Source organism: Lithobates pipiens, unplaced genomic scaffold (genome assembly GCF_037356315.1).
Source record: "Lithobates pipiens isolate NorthernLeopardFrog02 unplaced genomic scaffold, aLitPip1_a1.2 Scaffold_30, whole genome shotgun sequence".
In the NCBI taxonomy this organism is placed as follows: domain Eukaryota; kingdom Metazoa; phylum Chordata; class Amphibia; order Anura; family Ranidae; genus Lithobates; species Lithobates pipiens.
Window position 1 is genome coordinate 40,755,745 of NW_027507791.1, and position 12,655 is coordinate 40,768,399.

The following is a 12,655-nucleotide window of genomic DNA, read 5'->3' on the forward strand; positions in this document are numbered from 1 at the left end:
TACAAATTACCCTAAAATAATGTTTTATACAAATTATCCTACAATAATGATTTATATAAATTTTCCAAAATAATGATTTATACAAATTATCCCGGAATAATGAGTTATACAAATTACCCCAAAATAATGTTTTAAACAAATTATCCTAAAATAATGATTTATATATATTTTCCAAAATAATGATTTATACAAATTATCCCGAAATAACGATTTATACAAATTATCCCAAAATAGTGATTTATATAAATTTTCTAAAATAACGATTTATACAAATTATCCCAAAATAATGATTTATATTAATTTTCTAAAATAATGATTTATACAAATTAGCCCAAAATAATGAATTATACAAATTAGCCCAAAATAATGAATTATACAAATTAGCCCAAAATAATGATTAACAACAATTATCAGGAAGATCCTCCTCATCCTTATGTATTGGCCATTCTGGATGAGATCACACAGACAGGTAACAAAACTTTGTGTTTTAACAATGTGACAAAATAACGATTGACACCTGAAATAATGATTCATACAAATTATCCCGAAATAATGATTTATACAAATTATCTCAAAATAATGATTTATACAAATCTTCCTGGAATAACGATTTAAATAAATTATCCCAAAATATAGATTTAGACAAATTATCCCAAAATAATGATTACCAACAATTATCCCAAGTGTAACTTCATTGTTGGTGATGGACCCAGTACACATACACAGCACTCCTCTCCACTATCATTGCTCTCCTCTCTTTTTCTCTTTGATAGATTTTCTTTCATTCCCATTTCCACACAAAAACCTCTCGGTCAGTTTGGAATTTGTCTTTTTCAATAATTCCGCCCAGTGAGTCTCAATATTTTTTTTCAGTCAAGGCTCCCTTTAAAATTTTGCATGACCTTAAGGCGCCCCATTTTAAAATGTAAAAAAACTAAACAAATCGTTTTACATAACGTGGCAACATCAACATTTTTAGAAAGCAACTACAGTGGTACTGACTAGTATCCCAGGGCTTCTCTTCTCCATAACTTTCTCCTCTCCCTCACCCAGCTAAGGTGACCCCGATCCTGATGGAGAAGGCAGAGGAGGGGAAAAGCAAGGATGCTGTGCAGGCACCCAAACTCCTCATTAACTGATGTTAGGACACCTAGCGGCTGGCCCACATGATGCCCAAGGTTGTAATGTTGCACAATGAACTTTTTGTAACCAAAAAATAGGTGGGCTTGATCTATTCCCTGGCTTTTGAACAATTTTTCGGCAGAATTCGGGGAATTACCGTATATACTCGAGTATAGGCCGACCCGAGTATAAGCCGAGGCCCCCAATTTACCCCCAAAAAACTGGGAAACCTATTGACTCGTGTATAAGCCAAGGGTGAGATATGCCTGTCCATCCCTGTGTGTGTCCGTCCATCCCTGTGTGTCCGTCCATCCCTGTGTGTCCATCCATCCATCCCTGTGTGTGTGTCCATCCATCCATCCCTGTGTGTGTGTCCATCCATCCATCCCTGTGTGTGTGTGCGTCCATCCATCCATCCATCCATCCCTGTGTGTGTGTGTGTGTGTGTGTCCATCCATCCATCCATCCCTGTGTGTGTGTGTGTGTCCATCCATCCGTGTGTGTGTGTGTGTGTGTGTGTGTGTGTGTGTGTCCGTGCAGCCTTGTGTGTCCAGCCTACCTGTGTCCCGAGCGGTCCCGTCCGGTCCCGTCCCGAGCCTCCGTGTCGTCCCGTCCCGAGCCTCCGTGTCGTCCCGTCCCGAGCCTCCGTGTCGTCCCGTCCCGAGCCTCCGTGTCGTCCCATGCCAGGATCGCCGCTCTTCGTCGGCGCCCTGGCGGCCATTCCCCTGTTCAAAAGCCCCGCCTCCGCCTGTGATAGGCGGAACACTCAATTTCCCAGCAGTCAGTGTTCCGCCTATCACGGACATCGGCTCATCCGAGGATGAGCCGATGTCCGTGATAGGCGGAACACTGACTGCTGGGAAATTGAGTGTTCCGCCTATCACAGGCGGAGGCGGAGGCGGAGGCGCGGCTTTTGAAAGGTAGAATGGCCGCTGTCTGTCTGCTCGACACGCTGTTCGGGCAGTCAGACAGCGGTGACTCGAGTATAAGCCGAGGGGGGCACTTTCAGCCTCAAAAAAGAGGCTGAAAATCTCGGCTTATACTCGAGTATATACGGTATTAGACATTTGGCCAAGACACCCCTGAAGAGCCTAGATAGCTCCCCGGTGTGCTTTGGTTTGAATACGGCTGGTATAGACAGAATTCCTACTAATAATGTAGAATGTAAACCATGTGACAACTTTCCCTTGTAAAAAAGAACAGTGACACAGTTACATAGTAGGTGAGGTCGAAAAAAGACACAAGTCCATCAAGTCCAAGATATATGTGTGGTTATATGTCAGTATTACATTGTATATCCCTGTATGTTGCGGTCGTTCAGGTGCTTATCTAATAGTTTTTTGAAACTATCGATACCCCCCCCCCCCCGCTGAGACCACCGTCTGTGGAAGGGAATTCCACATCATCACTGTGCTGCAGCCTGTGCAGAGAGCAGAGCTGTGGAGGGGACATAACTGGGCCCCACCCACTACAGGCTACTAAAACTACAGGAGTGGGCAGAGTCCAGCCCAGTCACCCTGCACCAGGAGAGAGAGAGAGAGAGAGTGCAGCAGTGACCGGTGTTCTGTCAAATTCTCCAACCCATCAGAAACTCCAACTTACTTACCTTCCAGTTTCTTTAAACTAGTAGTAACTGCAGTTGTTGACGAATTGGTGGTTGGACACAACACCAGCCACTGAATAGAGTCCGATGCAGGATATTATGAGTGAAGATTCTTACTCCACTCCGATACTGGGCAACAAAATGGCGGCGTCAACTTTGTCCTCATTAGCCGCTGTGCTGTCAAAACAGCTCAATCTTCCTGTACCAGACTCTATTCAGTTGCCGGTGTGGGGTCCAACCACCAATTCGTCAAAATCTCCAATTACTAAGGGTTTAAATAAAGCATAAACTACGTGGTTGGAGTTCCTGATGGGTTGGAGAAATTGAGAGAACGCCGTTCTTTATTACAGGAAGTTCCTGCATAGAAGCAAAGTATCACACTGATAGCACAGACAGCAGTAAGGTAACCATTCATTTTAGCCACAGGTGTCAGTGACACCGAAGACCTTTAGCACATCACTTAAAGGCACAGTACCACCGAATATTAAGATAGCAGCACAAAGTGTCCTTGTGAAACACTTCCACACTTCCACTACTGTTGCACATTGGACCAATAAATAGTTAGAGACTTGTTACACTTATTTTACTTTAAGATATAATATATATATTTTTATATATTTTTATATTTTTTTTATATATATATATATATATTTTATATATTTTTTCATTTTTCATATATATATTTTCTCCTATTTCTCCTATTTTTTTTATTTATATATATATTTAATCTTGTTTATTGATCGCTTCTTGATGAAATAAGTACTGTATGAATTATTTATATATCTCGCACAATTATCACAGATCACTCACCCACTGATTTATTTTTATGCAATTTTGCAAATATTGGATATATATTCCATATATAATTTTTAAGATTCTTTGCACTTTCGGTATTTTAATGGTGAATATTTATGTCCTTTTTTAACGTACTTACGTATTTATGCAATTTTCTTTGGCATAAGATATACACATATGTGCACTTTATGTCTGTAATATATGTCTTTTTAGTTATTATCACTAGTTGAGAATTTCACATATAGGATAATATAGAATCCTATATAAGGAGAGCAACACCATCCCTCATAATTTTGTTTACTTACACATTTGGACACGAGTTTGGTCCATACAGTGTACGCAGAACCTTTTCTATTTTATCTTCCTTTAGTATATTGTCACCTATTTCCATTTAGCGCAGGAGTACCCACTCTACATTCCTTATCACACTGATTACTGAACAGATCTGGAAAAAAATACACAAAGCACACCAAGATCCAAGTAAGAATACACATTATGAAAGATTTCGACAACATTTGCTGATCCCATGGTTCAGTTTTAGGTTATATTCTTTTGTTTAGATGTTTTTGTTTCAATCTAATGTGTAGCTTCAATCATACATGACTCATACCTAGCATTACTTCTTTATAGGTAAGGGTTTGGTGGATCAGATTCTACTGGATGAACTCGGACACTCCCTGACTCCGGAGCTGAGAGGTAAAAAGACAAAACACGTAATATATCTGATAAAACACAAGACTCATTTTGTGTAAAGTGAGCTGATGATAAGTTTGCACCAAATACACCGGATCCCGGGTCTGTCTTTTGGCTTTGCCAGGATGAGAATTCTTGAACATCACATTATATTTCAAGTCCAGGAGCTCAATGCAGTGAAATGGATCTAATGAAACTGAATCTCATCAATAGACAAATGAGAAAAGAAACACAGGCGCCTCTAGGTTAGAACTGTAAATATTTTAATGAGATAAATGTGCATTATCCACTTACAGTGCCTTGCAAAAGTATTTACCCCCTTGGCATTTTTCATGTTTTGTTGCCTCACAACCTGGAATTAACATGGATTGTTTGAGGATTTGCATCATTTAATTTACAGAACATGCCCGCAACTTTGAGTTTTTTTTTTTTTTTTATTATTGTGAAACAAACAACAAATAGGACAAAATAAACGTTAATGTAGAGAACTATTCACCCCCCTAAAGTCAATACTTTGTAGAGCCACCTTTTGCGGCTATCACAGCTTCAAGTCACTTTGAATAAGTCTCTATGAGTCTTGCCACATCTTACCACAGGAATTTTTGCCCATTCCTCCTCCTTGCAAAACTGCTCCAGATCCTTCAAGTTGGATGGTTTGCACTTGTGAACATCAATCTTTAAGTCTGACCACAGATTTTCTATTGGATTGAGGTCTGGGCTTTGACTAGGCCATTCCAACACATTTACATGTTTCCCCTTAAACCACTCAAGTGTTGCTTTAGCAGTGTGTTTGGGGTCATTGTCCTGCTGGAAGGTGAACCTCCGCCCTAGACTCAAATCATACACAGAGTGGTACAAGTTTTGCTCAAGAATATCCCTGTATTTAGCACCATCCATCTTTCCCTAAACTTTGACCAGTTTCCCAGTCTGACTGCTGAAAAACATCCCCACAGCATGATGCTGCCACCACCATGTTTCACAGTGGGAATGGTGTTCTTTGGGTGATGTAATGTTTTAGGTTTGCACCCAACGTAGCGTTTTCTTTGATGGCCAAAAAGTAAAATTTTAGTCACATCAGATGAGAGCACCTTCCTCCATACATCAGACCAGATCACCTTCCTCCATACATCAGAGCAGAGCACCTTCCTCCATACATCAGACCAGAGCACCTTCCTCCATACATCAGACCAGAGCACCTTCCTCCATACATCAGAGCAGAGCACCTTCCTCCATACATCAGACCAGAGCACCTTCCTCCATACATCAGACTAGAGCACCTTCCTCCATACATCAGACCAGATCACCTTCCTCCATACATCAGACCAGAGCACCTTCCTCCATACATCAGACCAGATCACCTTCCTCCATACATCAGACCAGATCACCTTCCTCCATACATCAGACCAGATCACCTTCCTCCATACATCAGACCAGAGCACCTTCCTCCATACATCAGACTAGAGCACCTTCCTCCATACATCAGACCAGATCAGCTTCCTCCATACATCAGACCAGATCACCTTCCTCCATACATCAGACCAGAGCACCTTCCTCCATACATCAGACCAGAGCACCCTCCTCCATACGATTTAGGAGTCTCTCGTGCTTTTTCGCAAACTCAAAACGTGCCATTTTGTTTTTTTGCTGAAAGTAATGTCTTTCTTCTGGCCACTCTACCATAAAGCCCAACTCTATGGGCCGTATTGCTTATTGTCGTCCTATGTACAGATACTCCAGTCTCTGCTGTGGAACTCTGCAGATCCTCCAGGGTTACCTTAGGTCTCTGTGCTGCCTCCCTGATTAATGCCCTCCTTGACCGGTCCGTTCGTTTTGTTGTGCGGCCGTCTCTTGGCAGGTTTGCTGTTGTGCCATGTTCTTTCCATTTGTCTCCCCATCCAACCTGATGGAACTTGAGAGGTTCTGCAAAAAAGAATGGGAGAAACTGCCCACAAATAGGTGTTTCAAGCTTGTAACATCATACTCAAAAAGACTATAATTGGTGCCAAAGGAGCTTCACCAAAGTATTGAGGAATTTTTTTCATTTTTTCTTTTTAAGAAATGTGCTAATATTTCAAACAAACTTCTTTCATCTTGTCATTATGGGGTATTGTTTGTAGGATTTTTAGGAAAATAATGAATTTATTCCATTTTGGAATAAGGTAACATAAAATGTGGAAAAAGTGAATGGCTGTGAATACTTTCCCGGATGCACTGTAAACCCAATGATCCTTGCAGTGGGGTCCACCAAATGCAGCTTCCTTTGATGGGACAGCAAGAATTCTGCACAGCTCCTGAATTCAGAGCAGAGGTTCCACTCTGATGTAGGATGTGAATGCTTGCTACAGTGAAAAAAAACGTTTTGGGGGTGTGGCTATGATCATTGTCACTACCGAATCAAAAACATTAAAATTTTATAGTAGCCTGAATTTGAGATTTAATGTTACAATCAGTAATAATTAAAAAAAAATACTTAAATTGGTTGCTATGAGAATACACTTTCCAATAAGACACCATCATTCTACAGGACAAAAGGCAGAGCTGCAAAAATAGTTCTACTTATCTGCAGGTACAGGGCTGCTGTTAGAAATCACGGGGCCCCATACAGCCTACACTAAAATTATTATTAGCGGACACAAGCATAACAGAGAACCTGCGTAAATGAGCCCTTTTATAATAGAACAGGGAGGAGGAAGCAATTACAGGAGCAATGGCCTGTGTCTCTCCCTGCAGCAGCTAAAAGCTGGTGGGAGGGAGAGAAACCAGCTTTTATCTGCTGCAGAGAGCCGCACAGGACATCTTTCTGTAATTGCTCCTCATATCGACAACTCTGGTTCCTCTTGCTGTTCGGGCCCCTCTGTGTGCCGGGGTCCCCTACAGGAGGACTGGTGGTCCCCCCCCTATCAGCAGCCCTGATGATTTTGATTGATGTCTGCATAGTAAAGTATCTCCAGTCAGGTGTGAGCTCATCTGAGCCATCTCGGAGCCCATCAGGACACTCTTGATCACAGTGACTTGTTTGATATCCAGCTTTTTGGTGGAAGTGCTGCTGGACAAACATTGTGGGAGGACATGCTGCCTGGCAGGCTGGAATGTCTATTTGGATGTCTGGGGGCTGAAGGACACAAAAGTGGACGCCAGAGATGCCAACACTTGGCACAGAGTTTAGCAGAGGCAGCTCTGCATGGGGTACTTATTGGGAATATGTGGTGAGGAGACCAAAATAACACATTGAACTTTGAAGGGGGTAGAGATAGTCCCTGACAGCTCCACTTCCACTGGGGGGTCTGCTTATCCATTCTCAATTACTGCTTTAACCTGAGTCATAAAACAGCTTTATTGTATTTCAGATTTTCAGGAAAAGCACAAACAACATCTGATGGAAAAGACTGAGATGCTAGAGGAGCATAGACCCCCAGGAACTACCCTGGAACCACAAACATTTCTCATCAATGAGCGTTATGTGAACCTGATTGTAGTCTCCACTTATCAGTTCAGAGAACGTCCCCAGAATGAGATAATAAAGACTGGGGTAAAACATGAGAAATGCTTGAAGAAAACAAAAACTGGACTGGAACACATTTCTCTCAACAAGCTGTTCCGATGGAGCCACCAGTCACAATGTGTACCACATGCAGTAATGGTGAGCGGAGTGCCAGGAATAGGGAAGACCACAATGATGCAGAAGTTTGTCTATGACTGGGTGACCGGAAAACACTACCAGAGATTTGCCTTTGTCTTCTTCTTCAGATTCCGGGACCTTAATAGACTGGGAGAGGTCAGCTTGGAGGAGATGATTCTTCATCAATATCCATATCTGGAGAGTCAGATTGGAGACATTTTACAAGATCCAGAGAGACTTCTGTTTATATTTGATGGATTAGATGAAAATATTCACCAAATGGATTTTATATCAAGTAGCCTGTCCAATCCAAAACAAAGATCACATTTTGGTGAGATTGTGGTCAGTTTGGTGAGGCAGAGCCTTCTTAAGGGATGCTCTGTACTGATAACCAGCCGTCCAACCAGACTGGCATCAGTTGATATCGGTGTTTTCCAGAGAATAGCTGAGATCATGGGATTTCTCCATGAAGACAGATTGATCTTCTTTAAAAATTTCTTTGGAAATGAGGAATTGTCAGAGAAGGCTTTTCATTATGTGCAGGAGAATGACACACTGTACACTTTCTGTTATATCCCATCATACTGCTGGATCATCTGTACAGTGTTATCAATGTGCTTCAGAGCCCAAACAACAAACACAGATCAGCTGATGACATCATTACCCAAAACAGTGACACAACTCTTTGTGACTTTTGTCGCCAACATTCTGGCCAATCACAGTCTGAATAAAGATGGTGGTCACACTGCCTGGGAACAGCTTACATCTATTGGGTGGATGGCAGAACATGGAGTCATGAATCACAGGATTGTATTTAATGATCGTGATCTGGAGTCATTCAGTGTAAGAAATGATAAACATCTCTTTTCATGTTTCATGATGGAATCCGGTCAGCCTCCTGATGTGGATTACACTTTCTTGCATCTCACTCTTCAGGAGTTTTTTGCTGCTTTGGTTCATTTTTTTAACTATAATGCTGACAGATTGCAGGAAACACTTGATAAGGCTGAATCTCACAATGACCGCCGTGCTGAAGTACTCCTCCGTTTCCTCTGCGGTCTCTCTGACTCTACTACTAGATCCATGTTAAAGTCTCATGTGGGAGAATTGTCTACTCAGGCTGCCAGACATGTCATCACCTGGATCCAGAAGAAAATAGTAAAAGAACAGATAACTGAACAATCCAGAGAACACAAGACAGATCTTCTCAATGTATTCTACTATCTCCGTGAGAGCAGGAATAAGGCTCTGGTGTCACAATGTATTGGATCATATAAAGCTGACTTTTCTGATGTCCCCCTCAGCCCTCTGGACTGCTCTGTGATGTCTTTTATCCTTCAATCCTGCAGAGAGAAAGAAGAAGTAAATCTAAATTCATGTAAAATTCCTGGTGAAGGATTGAAAAAACTTCTACCGGTTCTACACAATATCAAGAGTTTGAGGTAAAGTTTAACTGTGATTACTGAAATGTTCAGAAATTTCTCCAGAGATATTACAAATTGTTGGTGTTTCTTGTTGTCTATTATATGTGGCCTCTATAGGTATCTATGTGAATGCATCGGATGATTGCATAGAATTATAACAAAGCCCCGGGCCTCTTTTGGCCTAATAGGTACCTCCAGAGTTAGGGAGAGCTGACATCCTTCAGTGTAGAGTGGGTTACAAGGCATGGTGGGTGTAATGAAAGATGAACAGTTGGGCACCAGACACTTTTTGAATGCAAAGAGATTTATTGTCTCTTAAACAGAATTGGGTTAGGCCAGGACACCCTTAGGTAGATGATAAAATAATTAGCAGACACCGAAACTTCAATAGGTAGACAGCTATACAGGTGAAGGCCTCCATCCAGACACCACTTCTGTATAGGTAGGACCGCCGCTGTCTCCTAGGGCAACAATCTTGCAGCTATTACTAATGGTAATCAACTATCTGCAACACAAACAGTTCTCTTTACCCCACACTCACTCAGATCCACTAGCCACTGGATCCCCTGAGCTCTTTCACTATAGCACTCAGTATCTTCCTCAAACGTCACCCCCGCCTCAGTGCTGGATCCCTAGCTTGGCACTCACAGATAGTCTTCAAGCTTCACCCCTACTGGCACGTTAGGTCCCTATCTTGGCACTCCAAAAGCATCACCTCTGTTGTCCCGCTGAGTCCCTGACTTAGCATTTGCTGAAATTTTCCCGCTTCTCCACCATCACCGGTTGGCTAGAAGTCAGCTCTGGTACTGGACTCAACTCTCAGTGATCTCCGGTAACAAGGTGGATGGGCCCTTAGTGGTGTCAGCTTTCCCTCTTCTTCCGACCAGAACTGGTTCCCCGGCTGGCGGAACCGTTACTTCTGGTTGGACTACAAGCCTGCAGTTCCAACCCTACACTGCTCTCCTGCTTCTGGATAGGCCCTCAGCCACCTAGCAGCCAGATGTCCCCAGGATAGGCCTTAGGTTTCTGGCCTAGCAGCCCAGGGCAATATGATACATGTCCACCCAGACAGCCATCCAGGTGACACAGAACCACCATCATCAAGGCCAAGAGAAGAAAATCCCTGCCCATTGGCTGAGATACCCCATTCATTCATAATCTGTCCTTGCTATGCCCTTGTTTTACCCAATGTCACCAGCTACCCAACCACCTAGTAACAGAAGAGAGAAGTGCAGCAATTCCAGAATTAGGGGTAGATCAATTGATCTCCTAACAATTGGCTAAGGCAACTATCAAGGGCCATTACATTTATTAGCAGCCCTGCCTAAACATCAGGGTGCTACATGTTTTATAGCAGAAAGTAAAAAACATTGTTTTTTTCCCATATTTTTTTCATTTTTTATATCACAATAAATAAAAAACCTAGTGGTGATCAAATACCACTAAAAGAAAGATCTATTCGTGGAAAAATGATATCAATTTTATTTGGTTACAGTGTTGCATGATCGCGCAACAATGCAGTGGTAAATCACTGTGCATCAATGGGCATTTCCTTCCACCAGTGGGATGTGGTCATCCAATGGATTTCCGCAAAAAGTTATGAGGAGAAAAAAAAGACTCCAATAGTGTAGAGATACCTTTGACTAATTTATTCAAAAAAGGTACCAACAGGTTGACAATGCATAAAAACGTTCCTTGCAAGGATAAAAAGATAAAAAGGTTCTGCTAATCTCCAAAAAAGTGATTTTGTGCACTCGCACTGCGCGAATGCAAAAAGTGAGACATGTTTTAACCACTTATAGTAAACATATACATAAAGTGCAACAAAAATTAACCAATTATTAAATTATACAGTCCATAACATTCAGTGTTTTATCTTGATGGTTGACCCACAGAAAAGAAAAAGGGGAATTCCTTTACCACTTGCATTTCAGATACACCCAAAGTGCTCAAAAATGAAATCTGCTCACCAGATGGACATGAGCTCTTTAATTAAAAAGAAGGTCTAATGCACTGTTTGGGAAATCCTGAATGGATGCCCTGAGCCGGTGGATAGATCTTCTATGCTGTAACCTCCTCTCCACCAAAATGTCCCATATAAAACGAACAGCAGATGAGAGAGAAACCGGAAGCTGGGACCTGGAAGTGATGTAGACCTTCTGTTTAATTAAAGAGGTCATGTCCATCTGGTGAGCAGATTTCATTTTTGAGCAATTTGAGTGTATCTGAAATGCAATGGTGAAGGAATTACCCTTTTTCTTCTCTGTGGGTCAACCATCAAGATAAAACACAATGTTATTGACTGTATAATGTAATAATTTGTTTAATTTTTGTTGCACTATATGTATATGTTTACTATAAGTGGTTAAAATGTGTTGCACTTTATGCACATGTTCACATTATTCCATGATATATGGTCTTACAACAGTGTACACATTCGATTTATTTAGCGCCCCCTATTAGCCATATTTCTTAACCTGTTCATAACTGTTAGGGGCCACTCGAGATTTCCATTTATGCAGCAGTTTTAAGCATTCTACAAACATCATTTGCATAAAAATAGCTCTCAGTGTCAAGGGGATTGTCTCCTCATCCACACTCAGCACTGCCATCAAAATGTTGAGCCAGATGATGAAACCTGAGATTATGGAAAACAATTTTGCCACTGTGGTCCAAAAACTATGCAAATGAGGACAATACCATAATATGTGACTCAGAGTACTCACTTTATTACAACCCCTCCAATGGATATCACTCCTGCAAATTTAGACATCTGGGGTGTAAGATACCCTAAAGATAAAGATAAGGTTATGTTGAATAGCTTTTTGCCACTGTTGGTGAAATATGCTAGTATTTAGTTCAGTCTCCCATTTTAGAGAGAGGTTTGGGTTTATCAAAAACTAGTTTAGATTGTAACGAGTTATAAAACAATGTTATCCCTTTTGTTTTGGTATGTGGGGTATTCCAAAAGGTCCAAACTGTTCTATTGAAGAGTTGGGATTGGATTGTTATTTGGGCATATGTCATACAATCTCTCTCTGATAAAGAGAAAGTGTATGAAATCTCTTCAAATTAATGTTTCCCATGTCTAGTAATATCAGACAACCAAAGGATCCCCTTTGCCTCCCACTGGTGGATCTCCAGATTTAGGATGTGAAACTTTAGAGTGTCTAATGGTAAATGTATTGTTACCACCAGCTGCTTCCACTGGACACTACGTAAGACTGCCAGACTAAAAGAGGGTTTAGTAAAAGATCTAGATAGCAGCATAGAATGTAAACTCCCATTCCACACATTTGCTTATTCAATTCTACTCCATGATTTAACATGTTGAGGTAGAACCCAAAAGTGTAGTTGATCCAATAATGCAGCCAAATAGTAATCATTCATGTCCAGCAT

The 12,655-nt window shown here is 41.3% G+C and overlaps 1 protein-coding gene across 4 annotated transcripts in view; it reads left to right on the forward strand.

Annotated features, from left to right (window-relative positions):
- LOC143942692 (NACHT, LRR and PYD domains-containing protein 3-like) overlaps nt 1–12,655 on the forward strand; it is a 235,938-nt gene that overhangs the window by 18,154 nt on the left and 205,129 nt on the right. For all 4 annotated transcript variants that reach the window (XM_077464073.1, XM_077464070.1, XM_077464072.1 and 1 more), the window contains 2 exons: nt 4,151–4,216; nt 7,561–9,274. In XM_077464073.1, coding sequence (XP_077320199.1) covers nt 4,151–4,216; nt 7,561–9,274 — 1,780 coding nt within the window. The remainder of the gene's footprint in view (nt 1–4,150; nt 4,217–7,560; nt 9,275–12,655) is intronic.